This window comes from Phalangium opilio, unplaced genomic scaffold, assembly GCF_054372755.1.
Source record: "Phalangium opilio isolate 3A_F unplaced genomic scaffold, DU_Popi_V2 ptg000082l_1, whole genome shotgun sequence".
NCBI lineage: Eukaryota > Metazoa > Arthropoda > Arachnida > Opiliones > Phalangiidae > Phalangium > Phalangium opilio.
In genome coordinates this window covers 10,555,117-10,580,724 of record NW_028324189.1, presented here as the reverse complement: position 1 = coordinate 10,580,724, position 25,608 = coordinate 10,555,117, and the positions used below count along the sequence as shown (strand labels likewise).

Sequence of the window (25,608 nt, the reverse complement as noted above, 5' to 3'; positions counted from 1 at the left end):
TTTTTTTAAGTAACACACTATTTTTTAAAATGTTTCCACTCCAAAAATATTCACATTCAGGCAAAAAAAAAATCCAGAAATCCATTCAAAAAAATTGCTCAGAACATTGTTTTTTGACTTTTTTCTAAAAAAAAAATAAAACCCAACCAAATATTTGTAACAATTTTGCTAATTTACACCAACCTTTTTTATACGAAAAAAAAAATAATAAAATAAATAAAAAACTGGCAAACAAAATAATTAAAATAAAAAAAATTCGAACCTAATTAATATGTGGTCCATTAATTAAACTATTTGGAAACCAAAATAGACGGTTCGATATGTGAAAGCGGTGTCAGACATACACACAGATACGCCCATTGTAATACCTCTCCGAATCATTAAACAAGTTGGGAAATCATAATAAATACGTTTCCTCGAATCTGCCATCGAGGTGACATACCCACACCCAGACACGTCCAGTGTAATACCTCTCAGAGTCATTAAACAAGTTGGGAAACCAAAATAAAAAAGTTTCCTAGGATCTGCCATCGAGGTGACATACCCACACCCAGACACGTCCAGTGTAATACCACTCAGAGCCATTAAACAAGTTGGGAAATCATAATAAACACATTTCCTCGAATCTGCCATCGAGGTGACATACCCACACCCAGGCACGTCCAGTGTAATACCTCTCCGAGTCATTAAACAAGTTGGGAAATCATAATAAACACGTTTCCTCGAATCTGCGAACGAGGTGACATACCCACACCCAGATACGTCCAGTGTAATACCTCTCCGAGTCATTAAACAAGTTGGAAAACCAAAATAAACAAGTTTCCTCCGATCTGCGAACGAGGTGACATATCCACACCCAGACACGTCCAGTGTAATACCTCTCAGAGTCATTAAACAAGTTGGGAAACCAAAATAAACAAGTTTCTCTGATCTGCGAACGAGGTGACAGACACTCACACAGAGACGTCCAGTATAATACCTCTCCATGTCTCCGTGACGTCATCGTCTCTCGGAGAGGTAATTAGTTAGTATAGTAATAAATGAAAAGACATTGTTATAGGCGTAAAGCGGGCGTTTGTTAAAATTCGTTTTATTGAATTTATTATTTTTAATTCTCACAAATCGTGTGACCATTATTTTTATACAGTTCTATTTACAATTGGAAGTTAATTATTTATCAGCTAATTACCATAGAGTAAAAGTACTAAAATATAAAGGGGGATATCGTAGATGAAGAGTTATTAAAGCGTTTAGGATAAAACGAATTTTTAAATAAAATTTATAACACGGATAAAAAAAAAACAAAAACAAACAATAGGTTTTCATCATCTTGACAACGAAAGAAAAATATGAATACAATCAATGAATTAATTAATTTCTTTTCTAGCTTAATTATTTATTTACTTAACTAATTATTAATTATTTAATTAATTAATAATATGAAAAATGAAGCCTTGGGGTTCTTAAATATTTCTTTCATTAAACCCCCTGTGGTATATTTTGGATATTCACAGTTGCTTAACGAACAAAACGTTATTATTCTTCCAAAATGCATCTCAGTCTTTTTAACTTAATTAATTAATTTAGACGACCAACCAACTACATTAAATTAAAATGATTTTCGCGCGCAACAAAATTAATTTAAAATTAAAACCAAATATTCTCAACCATCTATCTTCCCACAATCATCGGGGGGAAAACGGGTTGGTTGAATGACGTTGAAGTAAGCACGAATTATAAGCTGTTATAACACAGCGAATAAACTGCTTAAAAATTCACTAAATTCGTTATCGGTCAACATAAACAATCAAATTATTTACTTGGCTAGGGGCACTAAAACTATTGATCAATCTATGAATAAACTCGCTGGCTTAGCGTGGGAATACGGAGCTACGAATCTAAGTAGTTGGCCAGTAACGTTAACACCAACCTGAGCTGAAGAATTTCCTCAGATCGGAAGAAACAGTGCCCCGAGTTGTTAAGCTTATACAAAGAAAAGAAGTGATATCTAGTTTATTAGGGAGAAGGTATAAGTTGCCTAAGTATTCGCGCGCCATAGTCCCAGTCCCCCCTTTCAAAATACAAGGGGGGACGTAAAAGGAGACCGGGCTATTTCGCTACACTCTCCTCAGTTGGAAAATATGACTGTAATTTTCGTCATTTGCGTCACGCTGATGTGAGTTTTCAAGAACAAATGAGATGCTGGTTGTAATTTAGAGGCGGGGATTAACTCAGGACAGGCTACGTTTGGACTGGAGATAAAGCTAGATTATAAATGTGGCTAATTTATACCTTCTCCCTTTTAAACTAGATATCACTTCTTGCTTATACAGAACATAAAAGAACAGGGGATGAATATGGCAAGCCTAACAGTGGCCTCTGAATGATTGGCTCTCGATTAAATTACAGGGTCCCTAACTATAGCTAAGCCTAAAGTTCCAATCCTTCAAAGAAGTGCCCGTAAAACCATACGCGGTGGTAATACGCGGTACTACCGTGGCGTGCATTTTTCTAACTTACCAATAAAGGTCAGCCATTTTAAATTAAAAATTCACACTCTGTATCAGTTTATCAGTAAAAACATCCAACCTAAACTTACAGCCAAACAAAAAAACAACAAAATATAAAACTTTTCTCATTCCAAGTATAATTAATTAATTTCTTTGTTTCAATCTTATTAAAAATCATCAGATCTTAATGACAATTACACATACGGTGTATGTATGTGTTTGTGTGTGAAAAGATTTAGGGGTGGTTATAAGGGAGTAGCGTAATTTTTATTTATATATATAATTTTTTTTGTTTCTTATTCGACGTTATTTCCTTTTTATCTCAAACATGCATTTCTTGCAATTATGTTTTTGGCTACGTTTACAAATTATCGACAATAAACATGAAACACGGCACATATCTTTTTTATTTTTATTATTTTATTTTCATTTTTTCATTTTTTTTTTGTTGTATATTTCCGTTTTATCTAAATTTGTTTAAATTAAATTAAACTTAATCCCAAAGCAGCCAGCGGCGAAATTTATATCTTAATTAATTTCGTGTTAAAACGATGGAGGAACGGGGGGGGAAGAAAGGGGGTTTGTATGACTCTTTGGATATATAACCAGAAGTAGGATAAGGGACTAGAAGTATATACTGAGCTAACCAAATTCTGAATTCACTTGGCGAAAGTGAATATTCTCGATAACGCACCGACGGTTGGCCCTCTGGTAGCGGTTTCCGAATTTCCCCTCCAAAACGTGAGACGCTCGTGGCGGTAGACGGCCGAACTAGATTCAAGCACCCGCGTATGTCCGTGTTCCGCGGCTTTAGGTTGAGGGGAAGGGGGTAGGAAATATTTTTGGAACTCGACCAATTTTTTCTCTCTAGTGTAGGCGCGATTGAAGCGGCATAAAATCCTCAAATTTGTTCACTAGTGCCGGGATCTATTACCAGTGCTAGAGCTCTTTACTTCTAGTCCCTTATCCTACTTCTGATATAACTTATATAGATAAGTTATAAAAGCGACAACGTTAACGTTAACGTTACTTTCATTAAACTAAAAAATAATATTCGAAGTTTATTTCTTTTTTTTAATTAACATTAACACCTACAAGCTTTGAGATATCGAAAGGAAAAGAAAATAATTAAATCACAACGTGTCTTACTCTTTTTATTTAAGTTTCATTTCTTTAAAAAAAACGCAGCGTAGCTATAGCTAAAATAATACAAATAGATGAGAGTTACCGGTATAATTTTATAAACTTGTCTTTCTGGATCGATTCATCTCGCGGATTAGGAGATCTTAATTAGTAAATAAATTTAGAAATTAAAAAGTCCATGATTGAATGTACTCAATACCGTTTCAGATAATTCCGAAACTAGTTAATTAAACTATGATCATTTTTCCTTATCATTTCGACTATTCCAATCGTCTAAAGTTGTTGTAAATATTTTCTATTGCCAAGTTTTTTTGTAGTTAAAGTAGTAAAAGAAAATGTTTTTTAAATTCTGTATCATAATTTATGACGATATCTTTCAATAATCAATGTAAACTTTCGCACACACCCACTTATAACAAAACAGATGGAAGAAACGTTTTTAAAAAGTACGTATTATACTTGGTTAAGTTACGAGTCAATCATTCTAATGGCTTTTTCAGTTTTTCTCACTCATTATCAAATCCAATCGTCAAAATATCGTGTCGTGTAACTAAAATAATTGTAAATTAAATTCCCCCAAACCTAATTTTTTTTTTGGGGTTTTAATTAATTAATTAATAAGTTTTTATTTTGTTGCTAAATTACGCTACGTCGGTAACTTTTAAAAATGTTAAGGATGCAATGCACGCTACGCTAAATATTTGTTTGTTTAGGGGGGGTATAGAATTAAAGATAAGTGTCTGCTGGGATTTTGAATTTTCTCTTTACCGTTAAGACTGTTTTTTCATCCGGGTCCAATATTAATTTTAACGAGTCAAAAAGTATAGTATTAGTATTTTATTTACTAAAGCTCGTTAAAATTGACGCGACAACACCGAGAACCCCTTTTTTATAGTTTGTTTTTATTATATGATCCTATTTATTGTTTATAGATAGTTCAACATATGTTGTGTAATATTTGCCTTAAAGCGCGCATATGAGGGTTTACTCTTTAATTAAAGACGGGGATTGTTTTTCAATGTTTACCATTTAAAAACAAACAAATAAACAAACAAATTCCCGTCCGTCAACGTTACCCGAAAAAATTATTTAAATTCTTCTTTTTTTTATTTTTTTAAAGAAAATCCTACCGTTTAAACTTTCAGAGCTCAGCGTGAGTGAAGGAGCTAGAGCTGTTACTGTGGACTAAAGAAAGCATAGAACCACTGATGCTGGCATCGTGTTCGTCATCGCAAAGAGGTTCTTGAGAAGCTTCCGCGATAGCCATAGCGTTAAATCCTAAACGAGCGCTTTCTTCATCAAAAGCCTCAATTTCTTGTTGCTGACGCTCTAATAAGAGACGCTGGCGTTCCGAACGTTCTTCTTGAAACTGATTCTTTTCCAGCTCCATCTTAAAAAGAATTTCGGTATTATATTAATTGACCCTTACCCCATAGCCCTTTCTTATAAAGAACTCCAACCTTTTGTTCCAAGAGAGCTCTACGAATAGATACCCGTTCCTCAAGCTCTTTACGTTCACGATTACGTTGAGTTTCAGACTGCATCTTAATTTTGCTTTGAAAGGCAGTTAGTAACTCCAATTCCTGATGAAGTTGTTCCTTCAATTGACGATATTCTAGTTCTTGGGATTCGTCCAAACGAATCTATCAAAATTTACAACAAGTTTTACGCAAAATTAAAAAAACTTTACAACAAAATGGCACAATTGAAAATTACCGATTGTTTTTGTAACATATCCGCGATACTCTGCTCATATTGTTCTCCCAAGATGGCTAATTTACGTCTCTGCTCCTCTTTCAGTTTCTTAATGACAGCTTTTTGCTCCTCTTTCGGAGTAGAAGCCAAAATTTGATTCTTCCAAGCCTTATACTGTCTAGTTTGAATTTTACACGTTTCTCTGAATTGTTTACGAATTTGAAGTTCTTTTTGCTGTAAGTTTAAAATTGGATTCTCAAGAGGAACCTTAATAAAGAAGCTACAAAGGAAAAGCGTACTTTAAGACTTTTGGGTTGTTGTTTAACTTCGAGCGCCTGTTTTTTCCTCAACTCTCTTTCTCTTCGGTCATTGTACTCTTGCTGATTGGCGAGTTCAGTGTGATGTTGTTTTCTGACTTGATCTTCTCGCAGTTGATGGACCAAACGTTGTTGTCTGTATTCCAATTCCTGAGTGAGTTCGTGATGGTGCAGGAGGATCGAGTGGGCCTGTTCCAATTGAGCTTGTCTTTTGTTCAGTTCTTCCTGAAGAAGGTCTTGTTCCAGTTGATGATATTGCAACAACTTTCGGCGCCTAAACTTCCGAATTTCCAGACGATGATAGTCAGACTGGTCCCGTTGAAGGCGTTGGAACAAAGACGCTTGTCTTTGAAGAATTTCGTCCTTTTGAGAACGCAAAGCGTCGTCCTTTTGACGCGCTGGAGCGTCGCTCAAACCAATCTCCTTCTTTAAACGTTCTTTACTATACTTATATTCCGTTTTCAATTGGTTTTGAAGCCGCTTTTGCTCGTCTTCGTGTTGTTGAACAATCGTTCTACTGTGTCGTTTTTCGTTAGCTAGATTGTGCTTTAGCTGAAACGTGAAAAACAGCGAAATTTGTACATTTTGAGTACTTTGACCACCTTCCCAAAACATCATCTCACTTTTCTTTCAAGGTCTTGTTGATGTTTCATTTGGAGTTTCTCAAGTTCCTTGCTAAACTGAGTGAGAAGCGTTTCATACTCCTTATCAAGCTTTTGTTTATGCTCCTCCATCTCTTGACGACACTTGGCTTCCAACTGAATGAGAGCTTTTTGGTGTTGTCTGCGCAATCTCTTGTAGCCCGACATTTGTTCGTGCATTTGGTTTTCTTGTTCATGCTCCTTTATCTGCCGAGTCACGATCGACGTCGTTCGAATAGTTGCAAAGTTATTCGCACCTATTTCCGTGCTATTCAGGCTAGCCGATGACGAATTCTGAATCCGAAGAAGAGAATGTTTGAGTTCAGTTATGACTAATGGGGACTTAAGGAGGTAAGTAAACTCAAACATTCTCTTCTTCTGATGGGGACTTAAGGCGTTACTTACAGAAGGACTAGTTCGAGTCTGACATCTAAAAGAAGCCGGATAATTGTAGGTGGAATCATTGTCGAGGGAAGATGGGGGAAGGCTATTGGTACTGCTATTTTGACTGCTGGCGCTGACACCTTCGCTCTGTTGGCTTTGTACGCTGGTAATACTGTTACTCTTGCTGCTATCCTCTCCCCCTTGAATTCCCCCATTGCCTCCCCCTACTACTGAGCTAACACCGCCGCTACTCGAAACCCCCAATCGCTCGTCGTCTTGAAAAGAACTGATGGAAGATGTTTCCTCTTCCGTCTCGGTGTTACTAGCCGTCGAGGAAGTCTCATTCTCTTGATTATCTACCATCAAGATCTTCTTCATTTTTCTATAGTTTAGGTTGTCTAATTCTCGAACCGCGGCCTTTGTTCTCTGAATTAGTTCCAGGACAACTCTAGCCGGGCGTTGACGAGTTAAAAAAGTGTGTTGGAGTAACCTAGTGGCAGTTGGTCGGCTATTAGGATTCTTTTGCAGGCAAGTATCAACGAATTCGCGAAAAACGTCGCTCCTAAAGTTACAAACGTTATAACACCACGCTCGACTCATTTTAACCACTTATTTACCATTCTCCAGCACCCAAAGTAGGAGAATCATTCTGAGCTATATGATACAAGGCACTCATGGCATTCATGTTAAAATATGGCGGCTTGCGCTCCGCTAGTTCGATGCAAGTAATGCCCAGAGACCAGATATCCACTTTGCCCTCGTACTGTCCTTCATCCATGGCTAAAATAACTTCAGGAGCCATCCAATAGGGCGTTCCCACAAAGGAATTAGCGGGACAGACTAAAGAGGCCGACCCAAAGTCGGCTAGTTTAACCGTTCCATTTTCAGTCAAGAGAATATTGCCAGCTTTCACATCTCTATGAATTCTACCCAAAGAATGCAAATATTCCAAGCCATACAACGCATCTTGACATATGGCGCTAATTTCTTCCTCTTTAAGAGGTTTCTTATGTACTACAATTTCAGAAAGAGTTATTAGAGGTTGTTGCAGAGACAAGGATTTTCCTTTTCGAACTACCTTCAATGATATCGGAAGCGGAACCCAAACAATATTCCATAATAAGCTAAAACAAATACGGTAAATAAACTTATAATTTCAACACGGTGGACTTTTGAGTCTCACCCATGCTGTATGGTCTTTTAAATAGCATCCTTTATAATCTATAGTATTGCGATGTTTTAGTTGGCGAAGAAATTTCACTTCCTTGATTATATCTTGCCATTTCTGACAGATTGATAATAAAACGTGTAAGTATGAGGTAGGAACCAAGGACAGACAGTAAAGTATGCAAGGAGGTAACCACTTTTAAATTATATATGGATTTTAATATTTTCCATCATAAATAAAGTGGTTAGCACCCAAAAATGAACAAGAAAGTTCATTTACTTCTGCACTTTGCTTTCCAGCAAAAGACATTTTTTTGATGGCCACAACTTCTTTGGTAACAGCATTTCGAGCCTATTTGTATTTCATTGTAAAATTTCAAATTTGAGACCAACCATCTCAGAATTGCAAACTTATGCTTAATTCTTACATAGTAAACAGCGCCAAAACTGCCATGTCCAATTTCCCTCAAATCAACAAATATTTTTTCAGGATCTTCTTTATCAAATAAATCAGCTATATCGGGATCTTTCAGGCTCCCCGGCCTATAGTTTTTGTTTAAAAATTTAATATATAAAGCTAACTACAAAGAACCAAATGTTGCCGGTCAACTTTCTTACCTAGGGAGGGAGGGCATGGCTAAAGATTGACCTACCCTCTCCCCTTATCAGCAGAGAGGTAGATTCAATATATAGACTTCTTTGGCAATTATGATACTACACTGACTCAACATTCGCGTCACATGGAAGTAAGATATTTCTTCACATCTACACAGAAGTGTTAACGTAAAAAAGTGTCATAATTTCTTTGAACTATGTAATAATTTTGATTATGCAAATTTCACTTCTGTAACTAAACTTTTCATAATAAATTTCGCAACATTGTCTTATAAACATTTAATACAAAGTAAACGTTAGCGCAAAAACGAAGGCGCAATGATCTCTGACAACATTGTAGAGCTATACCACTACTACACTAGATTTTGTTGTTTTGTATCAAAGTAACACCCTTCAAAACTATTTCTAACAGGCAGATTGTAATACCTGGCAATTCATCAAAACACTGCTTAAATTGTCACGGCTTATTCATTTCATAATCAATTTTTCACGGATAGACTCCAAAAAGTCTGGATTTCCAGGAATAGAATGTAGTAGGCCTATTTTACACTGACACAATAAAATTTGGGTTTTATTAAGTTGCAAATCATTAGCTCGGGAAGCCCCATCTTATCTCGCATAGTATCAATATGAATGATATAAAGAATTTTAAACTTGAAAATCAGTACCGAATAGTTAATTACACTTAATTGCGCGTTTAAGAATGACTTTGACGAGGGCGTGTGGCAACTGAGGCCACGGGCACGGGCACCCATGTTGAAGAAATTTGGCTCTACGCTAAGCCTCGGCATACCGCAACATCTACCTAAAACGCACTTTCGCTAAGCCTAAAGTTTCTTTAAGCTTACAGAAACTAATATACAGCTTAAGAACTATTTCGCACCCTTTAACAAGTTATTAAAAGAGTTAATGAAACGTTTTAAACAAACTTACCAATTAGTATTGCACCAAAAACACGTACAAATCGTATGCGAAGCCATTTCCATTTCCCGTTTTCGAGCTCTCAGACTCGGAGGACTCCGAGCTCTACACACTTGGGCGAAAAAAAGGGGGTCAAAAACAAATCACCCCACACAGAGGGGTTCGACACTAACATAAAATCATCGAATAAATTACGGTGATCGATTACCGGAACTACAAGAAATTAGTTATCCCAATACATAAATCTATTGAAACTAAATATCCGTCGAAAAACCTTTTTTTTTGCTCAAGAAAGAAATGTTAATGACATTGTATATGTGGGGCTCTATGGGCAAACTAACGGGGAGTGACATCTTCCTTATTACACATCTAGCTCTTAAACATTTTAGTTACGTGCATTATTTATACATTTTTTAGTTTTTTACCTCTCCGAGTGACGTATGTCACGGAGAGGTTCTAATTTCGACGTGTGTGTGTGTGTGTGTGTGTGTGTCTGTCTGTGTGTCTGTTGTTACACCCACGTGACCGCGTTCGCAGTTTCCAAATCGGAGCAAACGTGTTCGCCATTTCCGAACTGCTTTCACAGTCACGGAAATGGCTCCTCTACTTGAGTTCTCACACCACCATCTTCTGGTTTTTGTCCATCCCACACGGAGACCAATCTGTACTTACTGGCTTCTAATCACCACCATCTTTTGGTCTTCGTCCATCCCACATGGACACCAGTCTGTACATACTGGCTTCTAATCACCACCATCTTTTGGTCTTCGTCCATCCCACACGGACACCAGTCTGTACATACTGGCTTCTAATCACCACCATCTTCTGGTCTTCGTCCATTCCACTTGGACACCAGTCTGTACACCTGGCTTCTACTCCATCGTCATCGTTGGGTTTAAGACATTCGCTGCGATCAGCTAGGGTTACGAGAAACGTCTAGCCTCCCTAAGGTGGGATCGCCACCAAAGGTTTTCGCAATTGCGGTTGTTCTTGCTATTAGCTGTAGTTCGACACCCTTATATACTACCTATTTGAGTAAGGTAATGCAACCGGCGTATGCTTCATTTCAAACGCCAATATTAGTCAAGTCTCTCAAGAATGTCTAATTGTTCTTTATAAACGCGATGTAACGCTCAATAAGGCAAACAACTAACGAAGAAAATATTTAATATTAATTATATTTATTTTAATATTTAAGATAATCTTGTTTCTAAACTCAAAATTAAAACGGAAAGAGTTAAAAAGCAGTCTATTTTTTTGTCTGTGTGTGTCTGTCCGTTGTCACACTAGTGCGCCGAGTTAGCAGTTCGCTTTGTTTTGATGTGTTAAGAAATCCTACAGAACCTTAATATTCACTTTTTCATAATATAAAGTGAATATGTGGAAATCGTTTTCGTAATTACGATGCATTTAGTACTTTTGTAGCTTTAAAGCTCTGTTTCATTTTGATATTCCAAGAATGTTTTTTAATATTGTTATTTGAAATGGATGTTTATATATTACTTAAGCTATACTACATCTGTTTATAGCATAATCCTTTCTATAGTGATTTCAAAACGAACGCAACGATATTAGTCAAATGTACTTTTATTTGTCAATAGGCCTAGTGAACCAAAAAGTAAACGCTTGGGTTTGGTTTTCGTTTCTGTAATGCAGAGACATTAACGGTTCAGAGTGAACCGAAAGTTAAATACACTGTTAAATAATTAGGCCTAGATTTTATAATCATGGTGGATATCTGGGCCGCGTTCAGCAGAGCTCAGCGCTGTTAACAGTGTCGTACAGGACGGGATTTTGCTTTTGAATTTGACGTCACGGTGCTCAGCGCTGAGCCAGCGCGGTCTTCAAAGAAAATAGTCGGGTTTTGGGAAAACGTGACGTAAAACGCGTAGTTCTCAGCTTGGCGAAAAAACATGGAGGAATTAATACAAATAGCTCTTGCTGATTCTGATGGGACTATAGCTATTTAATTGGCGTGAAACCATTTGATGACGCGAGAATTTTAAGAGACATGTTACTTTCTAATTTTAATTATAAAAGACGTTGTTATCAATCTCTTTAAATATGTTATCTTACAATTTTTGTTAAGCCTTGGTACCTTGCACGCTTTATTGCGCTAGCGTCATTTTTAAAACACCGATGACCGGAAAAAAGCTATGACAGATCTCACCGGTAACCGTTTTCCAAAATCCGCTGTCATTTTGGGGAGCTCTGCTGGACGCAGCCCAGACCAGTGAAAGGTCTGATCGTAATCGGATTATAGCTTCGTGTTTTCATGCTATTTATGGTGCGCATTTACTTCCAGTGTGTGTAGCCACAAATAAGCTTTGGTGTTATGTAACGTTAACAGTCATGTTGACAAACTAAGAAAATCGTTGAGGTGAAACGAGAGGATAGTGTTTACATGGCAACCCTGTTGTGAATATGGCTTTGAACATAGAGGGTATACAGTTGAGGAGTAGAAAATTCGGCCTTTACAAAAACGTAAAGGTAATATCCCTCCAAAGGTTTAGCTCTTCATTTCCCGTTTTTCCCCCATCGGATGATTTTAATGTGTACAAGTATATCCTTATTGGATGTAAAATGTCGTCTGATTTACAGTATATTTGCTATGCTTTGTATACTGCTTTAATATTTAAATAAATTTTAACTTTAGTATTTGTTCTTAAAAAAAGAAACATTTCCATATCTGGGTAAGTAAGTTTGTAAGTAGTCCTCCTCGGAGAGGTAATATTTTGGTTTTCCCAACTTGTCTTAAATAAACCTCCGTGAGCACTAATTAAATTACAATTCTTTATTAAAAGAATAAGTTCCCAAAGAGGTATTTGAGTAGGTACTCCAGGGTCTAAACGTATATTACTCCTCTTCTACAGACAAATAAGGCAATTACAGGTTTACAGGTTTATTATTTGCCGTATTATGAATGCACCCTTTAGAAACAGGGCAGCTTCTTTATGGAGTTCAGCATTTACGTAAATATTAAAATTTTTATTTTATTTAATATCTGCTGATAAAGGATCATCATTTCCACTCCAGTTTACTTGATTTCTCCATGGTTCCAGCTGTTAAAGCCCAATCTATAATATTATAGATTGCATCATGGCGACTAAGCCATTGAGTTGAGAAAATTACCACTAGAACGGAGTCAACGGACAGCTTCCAAGTTTATCACGCGATGGTGTCGCCATCTCGAAGGCTAGATAAGAAATGTATAAATACATGTATTCTTGAAATCAAATTTCCCGCCTTTTCTTTTAGTTCCCTTGGTTGCACCGGGATGGCGCCACAAGCGCGTGATATAGTTAATTGGGTTCTTCCCGCCTTTTCTTTTAGTTCCTTTGGTTGCATCGGGATGGCGCCACAAGCGCGTGATATAGTTAATTGGGTTTTCCCGCCTTTTCTTTTAGTTCCCTTGGTTGCACCGGGATGGCGTCACAAGCGCGTGATTGGGTCTTATATCCTAGCGGATGGAAGACCACTCTAGGGGTAATTTTCTCAACTCAATGAAGAAGCTGAGTGTGTAAATAACAAGTTTACGGGTTACATGGGTATTGGGTAAGAGACTAACGGCTTAATCATTCAGAACCAGAAGGAATTAATCAGGCAAGCATTTTCGATGGTTTTTACGTCACGATGTGTAACAGTGTTCGTAAATTCGTAAAAAACTGGGTTTAACTCGTCAAATGTAAGTGTAAATTTAACAATTTGTTTTAGACGGTGGTGGGTGTACCGTGCATGTAAATGAGTTAAGAATCTAAGGCTTCCAAATGTCATATTATCCCGGAGGATCTATGTATCCGATACACGGTCAACCCCAGATTAATCCTCAAGCGGCTTATCAACCGGGATACGGAGGTTACGTACCACAAATTCAGGATCCAGCGGCTTACTCATCATCAGCCCCTTACGTTCCTCAAGTTTCTGTTCTTCCCAATGCTCCTATGGCCTTTGGAGCCCCACCAGTTTATCATACAGGCTCTCAACAACCCCAAGCCCCGGGTTATCCACCGCCTGGTCCTCCACCAACCTCAAACTCTTTCCAATTCTCCCCAACTGCTCCTACATCAGCACCCCCACCACCATCCGTGTCTCCGGGTTACGCCCAAGCAGTACCAAACTCCGGTGGAATGCCCTTTTCTCCAAACGCACCAGCGATGCCTCCAACTCCGGGAGGTTCATCCGCTTGCGTTACTCAAGTCGAATTAACAATAAAGTGTCGAAATCTCATGGACAAAGACGTTATGTCAAAATCAGACCCAATGGTTTCTGTTTCTATGCAGTGTAACGGGAGATGGATTGAGGTAAGAAGATAAGAGTATAGAGTGCTGCTATGTCAGAAGCGCCGGTGTGACGTCACCCATGCGGTTTTCCCATAAAGAAAAAACGGTAACTGTCATGGCCGCCCATTGCTAAAGGCAGACTCGTGACGTTTAACCTTGGATCTGACGTCACAACTGACAGCACTCTATAGACTAATGGCACCCCATGTTATTTGTCCATAGACATTAATACAGTCAAAGCTGGGAAACTGCCATTACTCTATTAGAGTTGACCTTGATATCTAGAATATGATTCATTAATTTATTTATTTATTTATAATTATAGAAAGGACGAACGGAAAATATTAGAAATAGTTTAAACCCTGATTTCAGTCGAAGGATAAAACTTGATTATTTTTTTGAAGAAACTCAAAAGTTAAGATTTGACGCTTATGATATTGATAATGCCACACCTCAGTTAGATGATGATGACTTTTTAGGCATGATGGAATGTACTCTTGGACAGGTAACTTAATTACTTCATTTAATTAAATATAAACTAACAGGGTTCATCCAAGCCTGGAAAACAGGGATAAATCAGGGAAATTAATAGTTGACAAAAACCTCAGGGAAATTTAGAATTATTAGTAAAATACAGGGAAATTTACGTCAAACAGGCCGAGTAATTAAGCAAAATGTTCATAAACATCCCCTCCATAGGATTAACATTACACTATACTTTGGAGGCTTATAACTCTGGTTGTATTAGAGATACGGGGATGTCGTTTTAGTATGTTATAGTCCTATTTGCCGCCCATCCAACCATACTAAAAACTTGGGATTTCATCAAACAGGGGCCGAGTAATTAAGCAAAATGTTCATGAATATCCCCTCCATAGGATTAACATTACACTTAACTTTGGAGGCTCATAACTCTGGTTATATTAGAGATACGGGGATGTCCTTTTTATTGTGTAATTGTCCTGTTTGCCCCTTCCCCACTCCTTCGTTAACATTTGCTCCATACGGGAAAAACCTGGAAAACTCAGGGAAGTATATGGGGTAAAACCTGGAAATCTCAGGGAAATTTGTTTTCCGAAAGTTGTATGAACCCTGACTAAGTTAATTAATTAATTAACTTAATTTCCTTATGAATTACTGTTTTTAGATTGTTTCTTCAGCGGCTTTCACTAAGCCACTCGTCTACAAAGATGGTACAAAAATTGGAAACAGCTCAATAACAGTTTACGCTGAAGAAGTCGATACAAATAGTCGAGAAGTTTTAAAATTATCATTTAAGGCTGAAAATTTAGATAATAAGGTAAAATAATTAATAAATAGGTTAATATTTTAAAATTAATTAAGTCAATTTGAACCATTTGTAACGTTAAAAAAACTAAAATAAAATTCATTTAGGAATGGTTTGGGAAATCTGATCCATTTTTAGAGTTTCGTAAAGCGGGACCTGATGGAAAGCAACAAATGGTGCACAGAACCGAGTTTGTTAAAAGCAACTTAAACCCAACATGGAGACCATTTGAAGTTCGACAACAAAGTTTTGGTGGTGCTAACACTGAAACTGAAATATTTGTAAGTCAGTGATAAATTACAGGATACAAGATTAATTATTAAAGGGAGGGTGAAGTGGAAAATCAAGTTATTTTTTATCGATTCTTCAACTAATTATAAGACCAGTCTGCATAGTGAAACATTCAGGAAATACCAGCTCCGAATGATTTTACAATTCAAATTAGGTTCAGATTTTAAGGATAATTTTAAACAAGGACCTCCGACCAATCGCGTAACGCCCTGCCTTTTTATTAACAAAATTCTCGTGGCACGTTCCGTTTTGAATGAAATTTTTCACGAGATTTGATAAAATTAGGCGCGCGACGTGACAATCGTATCGCGAGACATGGATCGTGCCACGAGAATTTTGTTAATGAAAAGGCAGGGCGTTACGCGATTGGTCGGCAGTCCTTCTTTAAAATTATCCTTAAAATCTGAACCGAATTTGAAATAATTTTAAAATCATTCGGAGCTGGTATTTCCTGAATGTTTCACTATTTGCAGACTGGTCTTGTAATTAGTTGAAGAATCGATAAAAAATCACTTGATTTTCTACTTCACCCTCCCTTTAAGTACTTAATAATTAACTATTAAACTTTAAATTATAATTGTAATATAATTATTTAAAAAGGTTACTTGTTACGATTGGGAATCTAGTGGAAGCCACGCTTACATTGGTGAATGCAAAATGACCTTGGGTGAACTTTTGGAAGCTCAAGGCCAAATGGTAATATATATTATTTTATTTTAATTTTGGGGGTTTAATTACGCGGGTTAATTAAATTTAAATATAACATTATGATTTCATTCATGGTTTTATACTTATTAGAGGGGTTCAAAAATTATCTTACCTTGAAAAGGTAGGACATAATGGTGTAAAATCATGTAGGATTTAGCAAGATTGAAAATGCTGACGTTAAACTATAGTTACTTACTTCTTTGTTAACCAACCCCCATTAAAGGGAGGGTGAAGTAGAAAATCAAGTGAATTTTTATCGATTCTTCTACTTATCATAAGACCAGCCTGCATAGTCAAACATTCAGAAAATACTTCCGAATGATTTTAAAATTCAAATTAGGTTCAGATTTTAAGGATAATTTTAAACAAGGACTGCCGACCAATCGCGTAACGCCCTGCCTTTTTATTAAAACAATTCTCGTGGCACGTTCCGTGTTGAATGAAATTTATCACGAGATTTGATAAAATTCGCGCGCGACGTGATAATCGTGGCGCGAGACATGGAGCGTGCCACGAGAATTTTGTTAATAAAAAGGCAGGGCGTTACGCGATTGGTCGGCAGTCCTTGTTTAAAACTATCCATAAAATCTGAACCTAATTTGAATTTTAAAATCATTCGTAAGTATTTCCTGGATGTTTCACTATGCAGACTGGTCTTATAATTAGTAGAAGAATCGATCAAAATTAACTTGATTTTCTACTTCACCCTCCCTTTAAAGGGAGGTTGAAGTAGAAAATCAAGTGATTTTTTATCGATTCTTCAACTAATTATAAGACCAGTCTGCATAGTGAAACATTCAGGAAATACAGTTTCCGAATGATTTTAAAACTATTTCAAATTAGGTTCAGATTTTAAGGATAATTTTAAAGAAGGTCCTCCGACCAATCGCGTAACGCCCTGCCTTTTTGTCAACAAAATTCTCGTGGCACGCTCCATGTCTCGCACCACAATTGTCACGTTGCGCACAAATTTTATCAAATCTCGTGCTAAATTTCATTCGACACGGAGTAAGTGTGCCACGAGATTTTGTTAACAAAAAGGCAGGGCGTTACGCGATTGGTCGGAGGTCCTTGTTTAAAATTATCCTTAAAAATCTGAACCTAATTTGAAATAATTTTAAAATCATTCGGAGCTGGTATTTCCTGAATGTTTGACTCTGCAGACTGGTCTTATAATTAGTAGAAGAATCGATAAAAAATCACTTGATTTTCCACTTCACCCTCCCTTTAATAATATTAATTAATATTAGATTAAATTTAATGTTGTTACGTAAAAGCTGTTTGAAGGATTACTTAAGTACGCTTATCGCAATTTTAATTTTAATTACGTGTTTGTGGGAATTAACTTTGCAGAAAATGTGGCCGTGTATTAACGTTAATAAGCAAAAGAAAAAAGGCAGTAAATATAAAAATTCGGGACAAATTATTCTTACATCATGCAAAGTTACCAAGGCACATAGTTTCTTGGATTACGTTTTTGGCGGGACACAAATAAATTTCACAGTAGCTATTGATTTTACCGCTTCAAACGGAGATCCCAGACAACCCAATAGTCTTCATTATATTCATCCTCAACAACCGAACGAGTATACCAGCGCTATATGGGCTGTTGGAGGAGTTGTACAAGATTATGATAGGTTTGTATATTCGTAACTTCGAAGAAAAAGTGGTAATTTGGGTAGTGAGATTCAAAGAAATGATGATAAACTTAATTCTAATAGTGATAAGATGTTTCCTGCTTTGGGTTTTGGCGCTAAAATTCCACCTCATTATCAAATTTCTCACGAATTTGCTCTCAATTTCAACATGTCTAACCCTTTTTGCTCAGGTTTGAGATTTTTTTAGTAATTATAGTAAGTAAGGGTTCATACAAACCTGGAAAAAAAAAAATAGTATAGCACCAGCCTCGCGTTGACGACTATTTAGGTGCAGCTTACCAATTCATTCACACTATTTAAGCCTGAATTTTGGGCCTAAATAGAACAGAAAACGTGGAATGGAAACCGCGGGGAAATTTGTAGGGGGAAACTTGGAAATCGCGGGGAAATGTGTGGAGGAAAAACCTGGAAAACGCGGGGAAATGTGTGGGGGAAAAGCCTGGAAACCGCGGGGAAATGTATGGGGAAAAATACCTGGAAACCGCGGGGAAATGTATGGGGAAAAATACCTGAAAACCGTGGCGAAATGTATGGGGAAAAATACCTGGAAACCGCGGTGAAATGTATGGGGAAAACGTGGAAACCGCGGGGGAAATGTATGGGGAAAAACCTGGAAACCGCGGAGAAATGTATAGGGAAAAACCTGGAAGACGCGGCGAAATGTATAGGGAAAAACCTGAAAACCGCGGGGAAATGTATGGGGAAAAACCTGGAAACCGCAGAGAAATGTATGGGGAAGAACCTGGAAAGCGCGGGGAAATGTATGGGGAAAAACCTGGAAACCGCAGAGAAATGTATGGGGAAGAACCTGGAAAGCGCGGGGAAATGTATGGGGAAAAACCTGGAAACCGCGGCGAAATGTATGGGGAAAAACCTGGAAACCGCGGCGAAATGTATGGGGAAAACCCTGGAAATCGATGCGAAATGTATGGGGAAAACCCTGGAAATCGATGCGAAATGTATGGGGAAAAACCTGGAAACCGTGGCGAAATGTATTGGGGAAAACCTGGAAAGTGCGGCGAAATGTACAGGGAAAAACCTGGTAAACGCGGGGAAATGTGTGGGAAAAACCTGATAAACAGTTTTCCAAAAGTTGTATGAGCCCTGTAAATGTTAAAATGTGAATTAAAATTATCTTTATAATCGTATTTGTTATTAAAATTAGGTGTTGACGGCTTAGTACAAGCTTATCAAAATTGTTTAATGCAAGTTCAACTTTATGGACCCACAAATTTTGCTCCTGTTATTGGTCACGTTGCTCGTTTTGCCCAACAAGCTCATCAACAGTCGACTCCCGAAGTACCAAGTGTATTCTACCATATTTATATTATTTTTATTTCTAACCATTAACTATGATTTAAGTTGTACTTAATTACCATATAATAATCTTGACAAAGTATATTTTATATTATATTTTTAACAGAATTACTTCATTCTTTTAATCTTGACTGACGGAGTTGTTACTGACATGCCCGATACTTGTCGCGCGATTGTTAGAGCTTCTCATCTACCCATGTCCATCATTATTGTTGGAGTTGGGCGCGCCGACTTTTCTAATATGAATTTTCTCGATGGAGATGGTGAAGTTCTTAAAGCTCCTGATGGCAGTCGAGCTATGAGGGATATAGTTCAATTTGTTCCCTATTACAAGTTCAAAAATGTAAGATTACAATTTAATCTTATTTTTAAGGCCGTCTTGTATTCTTTGATTAATTTCCTGCATACTTTGATCAATTTCCTGCGTACTTTGATCAATTTCCTGCGTACTTTGATCAATTTCCTGTATACTTTGATCAATTTCCTGCATACTTTGATCAATTTTCTGTATACTTTGATCAATTTCCTGCATACTTTGATCAATTTTCTGTATACTTTGATCAATTTTCTGTATACTTTGATCAATTTCCTGTATACTTTGATCAATTTCCTGTACACTTTGATCAATTTCCTGCATACTTTGATCAATTTCCTGTACACTTTGATCAATTTCCTGCATACTTTGATCAATTTCCTGTGTATACTTTGATCAATTTCCTGTGTATACTTTGATCAATTTCCTGTGTATACTTTGATCAATTTCCTGTGTATACTTTGATCAATTTCCTGTGTATACTTTGATCAATTTCCTGTGTATACTTTGATCAATTTCCTGTGTATACTTTGATCAATTTCCTGTGTATACTTTGATCAATTTCCTGTGTATACTTTGATCAATTTCCTGTGTATACTTTGATCAATTTCCTGTGTATACTTTGATCAATTTCCTGTGTATACTTTGATCAATTTCCTGTGTATACTTTGATCAATTTCCTGTGTATACTTTGATCAATTTCCTGTGTATACTTTGATCAATTTCCTGTGTATACTTTGATCAATTTCCTGTGTATACTTTGATCAATTTCCTGTGTATACTTTGATCAATTTCCTGTGTATACTTTGATCAATTTCCTGTGTATACTTTGATCAATTTCCTGTGTATACTTTGATCAATTTCCTGTGTATACTTTGATCAATTTCCTGTGTATACTTTGATCAATTTCCTGTGTATACTTTGATCAATTTCCTGTGTATACTTTGATCAATTTCCTGTGTATACTTTGATCAATTTCCTGTGTATACTTTGATCAATTTCCTGTGTATACTTTGATCAATTTCCTGTGTATACTTTGATCAATTTCCTGTGTATACTTTGATCAATTTCCTGTGTATACTTTGATCAATTTCCTGTGTATACTTTGATCAATTTCCTGTGTATACTTTGATCAATTTCCTGTGTATACTTTGATCAATTTCCTGTGTATACTTTGATCAATTTCCTATTTTTTTTCTTCATAGTTGGACCCAGCGTACTTGGCTAAAGAAGTTTTAGCGGAAGTTCCCCAGCAATTAACAGAGTATTATAGACTTCGGAACATTCCACCTAAACCATCGCGGCACAATACTCAAGGGCCTCCAATTTGAGGTACTTAAATTTAAATTACTTTTTTATAATATCTACTGATCTTGTACCACCTCAACACTCCTCACCTCTTTAAATAAAAACAAATCCCACTAAAGAGCTATTTAACTCTAATATTTACCCCTCTTTACGACAAAAATAAAAGCCGTAATAAACAAAATAATTGGATCTTATATTATATAATCCTATTGGTACTCTTTTTACTCTCACATTTTTTGCCAAAATATATATATAAAAGTTATCGCAAATTGTTATATGTGTAATTTTATAAATGTTATATCAATGTCAAATTTAACTTTTCATATAAAATAATAAGCCTCTACTCAAGTATAATCTTAAATTATCAATGTTTAAGAATTAAAACCCGAACATTTGTCTCCGATAAGTCATAATAATGCTTTGTTAGTTAAAAAAAGTTCATTGTTAGTTCCTTAAAATTATTAATTTTTGCATCATAATATAAGTAAGTCATGTGAATTAATGTAGATTCAATATTTTATTCCATAAAAAAGTATTTATTTGGCCCGTTTTATCCACAAAATTGTTTAATTTTTTTGATATGATGTTGTATAATAGTAATTTTACTTGAAATTATTAAATGTTAAAGAAAGCAAAGGCTTAGTGTTTCTAATTATTTTCCCCACCCCGTGACCCCTAATCCCTTATGCGCCTCCATATGGCGCCTCGAAGAAAAAATCTTCCAATCAGAAGTAAGAGCGTAAGGTCACGTGGTGTTTTAGTTTGACAGTTGGAAAAATTCAAACAAAGTTGAAGCGCGGCAACAAGAAATTAAGGTAACATAATTATTCAAATTTCTTTATATATAAACGCGGATTAAGTTAAATTCCGTATTTATGAACGTTTCGGGAATAAAATTATAAAAACTCCGCGGTTAAATCGGTCTTAATTTAGAAAAGTATCGGAAGTGTGGGTTCTGAAAGTTAGGCCTTGGTCATGGATTACGAAATCTCTTTGAAGTTTGAACGAATGTTTGATGGTAAGTCTAATCTTTTGATGAAAACTTTGGAGAGAAGGTATATGGGTCTCTTTTTGTAAGGTGAATATATTTTTGGGCGCTTTTAAGCCGACACCAGGCTGCGAAATAAAGAGGTGGACCTAATGTCTACAGTCTACTTTTAAAATTAGCAGGGCCAGATTAAAATTAAATGCATGGGGGGTCAACTGGCCACTTAATTAATTACAAATGTTCCATAGAGTAGGCAATAGAGTGCTGTCAGTTGTGACGTCAGATCCAAGGTTAAACGTCACGAGTCTGCCTTTAGCAATGGGCGGCCATGACAGTTACCGTTTCTTCTTTATGGGAAAACAGCATGGGTGACGTCACACAGGCGCTTCTGACAGCACTCTATAGAGCTATTTCAGAAGCCTTAGTGTGACGTCACCCATGCTATTTGCTCAGAACCAAAGCGGTACCAAACATGGCCGCCCACTGCCAAAGCTAAGCCCGTGACGTTTTACCACGGGCTTAAACCTATAGAGTGCTGTCAGAAGCGCCGGTGTGACGTCACCTATGTTTTTTTCCCCATAAAGAAAAAACGGTAACTGTCATGGCCGCCCATTGCTAAAGGCAGACTCGTGACGTTTAACCTTGGATCTGACGTCACAACTGACAGCACTCTATAGCTTAAACCTCATGCCTCCTTAAACTTTGCGAAGGAAAGTTTCTAAGTAATAAAATAGTTTACGGGGTTGAATATAGATGGCGCTAAAACCCTACAAAGCGTTATTTTAAAATTTCCCGCGATCGATGGTTACACTCCTTTTAAATTTCAATTCAATTCAACATTCTTATGATTTATTTTGAATTAACTTAATAGCAATCTTTAGCAAAAACTAAAACACAACTCAAGGCTATATTCCATACGATTATAGTTTTGATTAAGGCCTCGAGATCAATTTAAAATAAAGTCAGGAAAACGAAATCATATGACGTCAGAGCAATCACATTGTGATATTCAGCAGACTATTTCGAAGCTAGTTTTGTAGGATATCCAATTATAGTTGTCCTAGAAAATACGAGTCCAACATAAATATATCAATTTCCGTCTGTATGGAAGCAATCAAATAAATATTTACCCATTCCCGGACAAGTATTTGGTCCGAGCCATTCATGAAAATGATGCCATCAGGGATAGGGTTGTCCCTGATATCATAACTCTTTTCCTATAATAATATATCATAGCTATTAAACGTACGAAATAGACCTATTTTCGCTACAAAAAGGAAAAACGCTTTCTATGAAAACTATTCCAAGATGAAGAAATCCAGAAAATATTTCTTTTTTTTTGTTGCTCATCGAAAAAAAGGAGAATGTTGGTAAAAACGCCTATCCCATAAAGTCCGGAAAGTAGTTCTCTCGAATCCCGCTAGAGTTAGGGTTCTCTTTGAGTCGATCTCTCACTAGCTTTCCTCCTTACGCTTATAGCTAAGTCTCTGGTCACGGGTGATGCTTCAAATACCTTCTCCGAGATCGTTTCCTGTAAATAGGGTATACCCCTTTTAGTGAATTCGTAAAATTCCATCTAATTTTTCTTTTAAAATGCCTTTTAATATCAAAGAAAAGTCTTCTTGAAAAGTTTTCCTTCACTTTTTTCTTCCAATTTCTAAACAACAATTACAATTTAAGCACTGTACAACTTAAAACTGGTGTTTTAATAATGAAATATCGCTCGAGTATTCGATTTATTTGGATTATTTATCAAAATTCCGCGTTTACAATTACTTAAGTGTTAAATTTCGGGATAAGTGTACTAAGAAATCTTTGTTTTTGCGGTTTTTTTTTTTTAAATTTATTTATAAAAATCCCGAAAAAATGGCACATTTTGCCGGTTTAAACGCAATCGGAGAGAATGCCACGGCAAATTGCAATTCAACCGAACTTATTGGATTGCTTGATCGCGATTTTTATTCCGATAACTTTGCAAATTGGTCCAACGATAGTAACTTTTCAACTCCCGAACCTAATAAGTTAGTCGACCCTGTATTTTATTCGCTCAGTTACAGAATTATTGGAACTATATTTCAGGTAATTTTTCCCGTGAAAAATGGTCTGTTTCTCTGTGTCGTAAAAATGTGTGTAAGAAAATACGTGATTTAATGGTTTTTGCAGTTTATATTGGTCACTAAAGGTGCCATATTTCATATAAACCCTCCCCCATCAACCTTTATGAAAAAACAATCTACAATTTACCAGAAATCAAAATTTATTTCCCTTTGAACGTTTTTACATTTAAATTTAATTGGTTTTCCACGGGTCAGGGAAAACCTGGAAAAGTCAGGGAATTTAAAAATGGACCGAAAAGGTCAGGGAATTTTATTGTAGTGGGTAAAATTTCTAGGGATAAGTCTTTATTGAAAGAGTCATGAAAGTTTCTCCTCATCCTAATCTCTTAACACAGAAAACTCTAGAGCAATCCTTAAAAATGTCTAGAATGGTTTTTGTAAAGTAAATGCTCTCTAAAAAAATCTCTTAGACTGTTATTTTAACTTATTTATAGTTAAAATTATTCTTATTCATTTTGGTGCAACAAATACATTGGAAAACTTAATGTAGAGAGTTTATTTAATTATAAGCACTTAAAACGTGCTGTAAACATTTACACTTTCGGGTTAAAAAGGTCAGGGAAAACCTTTAAAAGTCAGGGAATTTGGTTCTGAAAATTCCGTGGCAATCCTGATTCAGGTTCTAAAATTATTCTTTATTGAGATATGGCAGCTCGCTTCTTTGACTGTATTATGTTCTATGGGAAGTTAACAATGGTGCTCGGGTTATAAATTGAATAACAACGAACATATCAATATATATATGTGTGTCAGAAAAATGCAGAATTTCTTTATAGCATTCATTCATTCATTGTATCACATAAAGCTTAGCTCATCCCTATCAAAAAAGAATTAATAAATAAAAAATTGGGGACACCGGACAAATTCTGTAGGCAAATAAGAATCCAAAGAATTCGTGAAAATTTCCCATAAAAAAGAAGAAAATAATGATAATAAAATATAGAAAAAAAAAGGAAAAATATGAAATCGGAATCGGTTTCCTACCACCAGCAGCCAGAACTTCTTTTTTCTTTTGTGGAACTTTTCGGGATGATTTTTCCCAAAGTAATAAAAGAGAAAGAGGAAATGTCTGTTGCAGACGTTCTCTCTCTCCATTTCGGGTCTAAATTTATACGTATAGCTCTCGAAAAAACCAACCCCTGCCCTCTAAATTCCATCCATACCATACCATAGTTTGCTCTTGAAATTATTCAAATTATCCAAGAATATTTGGCCAATTTTATTAGCCCTAAAAATACAAATTAGGTAGTATACTTGTGTAGAAATTTATATAATATTTTTGGTATGAAACTAAAGTACTTTTGCAACCGTTTGATATACAGGGTGTTTCTGATAAGTTTGAAATAAATGAAGGGAGATTTGATGTTGTTTGAGCGAACGATTTGAGTCTAAAATGTAGCTTTTATATGACATTTTGACACAAGGGACACTATATATATATATAAGGTTTATTTATTTATTTATTTATTTATTCGAACTGAGGTATAGGGTCGCTAAGCCAAGTTGGCTTACGTGCAACCCCCCCAAAAGCAATAAGGTATATCAAAATAAACAAACAAAATTAGCATAAAATTCAGACCCTCCAATTTTATTATTCCGCGACGGAAATGGATGGAACATTCTAAAGATATTCAATATTCACGAGAGAAAGACGTAATTTCTAGGTGCGGATATTTGAACTTATTTCCTTGCCCCAAAAATCTACTCCATTCGTACTTTTTTGGGTTAGGCACAACACTTTAAAATACCCTGAAATCTGGATAGTTGGTTTCCAGAAGAAATGTATATATATATATATATATATATATATTTCTTCGGAATTCTATAGGCTAGAAATTGAACACTTCCTATATTTCCCAAATTTTTTTTCTTAGTGGTGTTCATCTTCCCTCTCGGATGTACTTCCCATTTCATCTTTTTTCTCCTTCTTCTTTTTTCTCACTTGTG

The 25,608-nt window shown here is 36.1% G+C and overlaps 3 protein-coding genes and 1 long non-coding RNA gene across 11 annotated transcripts in view; 2 read left to right on the top strand and 2 right to left on the bottom strand.

Moving 5' to 3' along the window:
- Positions 1-1,074: 1,074 nt before the first annotated feature.
- Positions 1,075-9,524, bottom strand: Tao (Serine/threonine-protein kinase Tao). The gene is made up of 13 exons (XM_089848529.1): positions 9,406-9,524; positions 8,476-8,622; positions 8,286-8,400; positions 8,138-8,209; positions 7,874-7,975; positions 7,769-7,814; positions 7,308-7,704; positions 6,712-7,252; positions 6,289-6,600; positions 5,648-6,217; positions 5,370-5,582; positions 5,114-5,296; positions 1,075-5,043 (listed from the first exon to the last, which is right to left on the bottom strand). Exons 2-13 carry the CDS (start codon positions 8,490-8,492, stop codon positions 4,795-4,797), a joined length of 2,817 nt encoding a protein of 938 aa, XP_089704655.1. The 5' UTR covers positions 8,493-8,622; positions 9,406-9,524; the 3' UTR covers positions 1,075-4,794.
- A 3,112-nt stretch (positions 9,525-12,636) lies between these two features.
- Positions 12,637-21,192, top strand: LOC149651566 (copine-3-like). Of its 4 annotated transcripts, none has more exons than XM_089848530.1 (11): positions 12,637-12,996; positions 13,108-13,694; positions 13,999-14,178; positions 14,821-14,973; positions 15,069-15,242; positions 15,853-15,948; positions 17,314-17,597; positions 17,682-17,788; positions 18,784-18,926; positions 19,042-19,278; positions 20,454-21,192. In XM_089848530.1, exons 2-11 carry the CDS (start codon positions 13,161-13,163, stop codon positions 20,577-20,579), a joined length of 2,034 nt encoding a protein of 677 aa, XP_089704656.1. In that variant the 5' UTR covers positions 12,637-12,996; positions 13,108-13,160; the 3' UTR covers positions 20,580-21,192. The 4 variants fall into 4 exon arrangements, with proteins under 4 accessions (XP_089704656.1, XP_089704657.1, XP_089704659.1 ...); XM_089848531.1 differs by having other exon boundaries at positions 12,637-13,038; XM_089848533.1 differs by having other exon boundaries at positions 12,637-13,078; positions 13,180-13,694.
- Positions 21,193-21,310: 118 nt separating this feature from the next.
- The window catches only part of LOC149651564 (thyrotropin-releasing hormone receptor-like), a 59,528-nt gene continuing 55,230 nt past the window's right edge, over positions 21,311-25,608 (top strand). For 2 of the 5 annotated variants that reach the window (XM_089848535.1, XM_089848534.1), the window contains exon 1: positions 23,378-23,623. In XM_089848535.1, the coding sequence (XP_089704661.1) occupies positions 23,411-23,623 (213 nt within the window). In that variant the 5' untranslated portion in view covers positions 23,378-23,410. Of the gene's footprint in view, positions 21,575-23,377; positions 23,624-25,608 lie in introns of those variants that run through there. The other 3 variants (XM_089848537.1, XM_089848538.1, XM_089848536.1) reach the window with 3 other exon arrangements.
- On the bottom strand, positions 22,366-23,087 carry LOC149651565 (uncharacterized). The gene is made up of 2 exons (XR_016371267.1): positions 22,675-23,087; positions 22,366-22,604 (listed from the first exon to the last, which is right to left on the bottom strand). It is a non-coding gene; the product is annotated as an uncharacterized LOC149651565 (long non-coding RNA).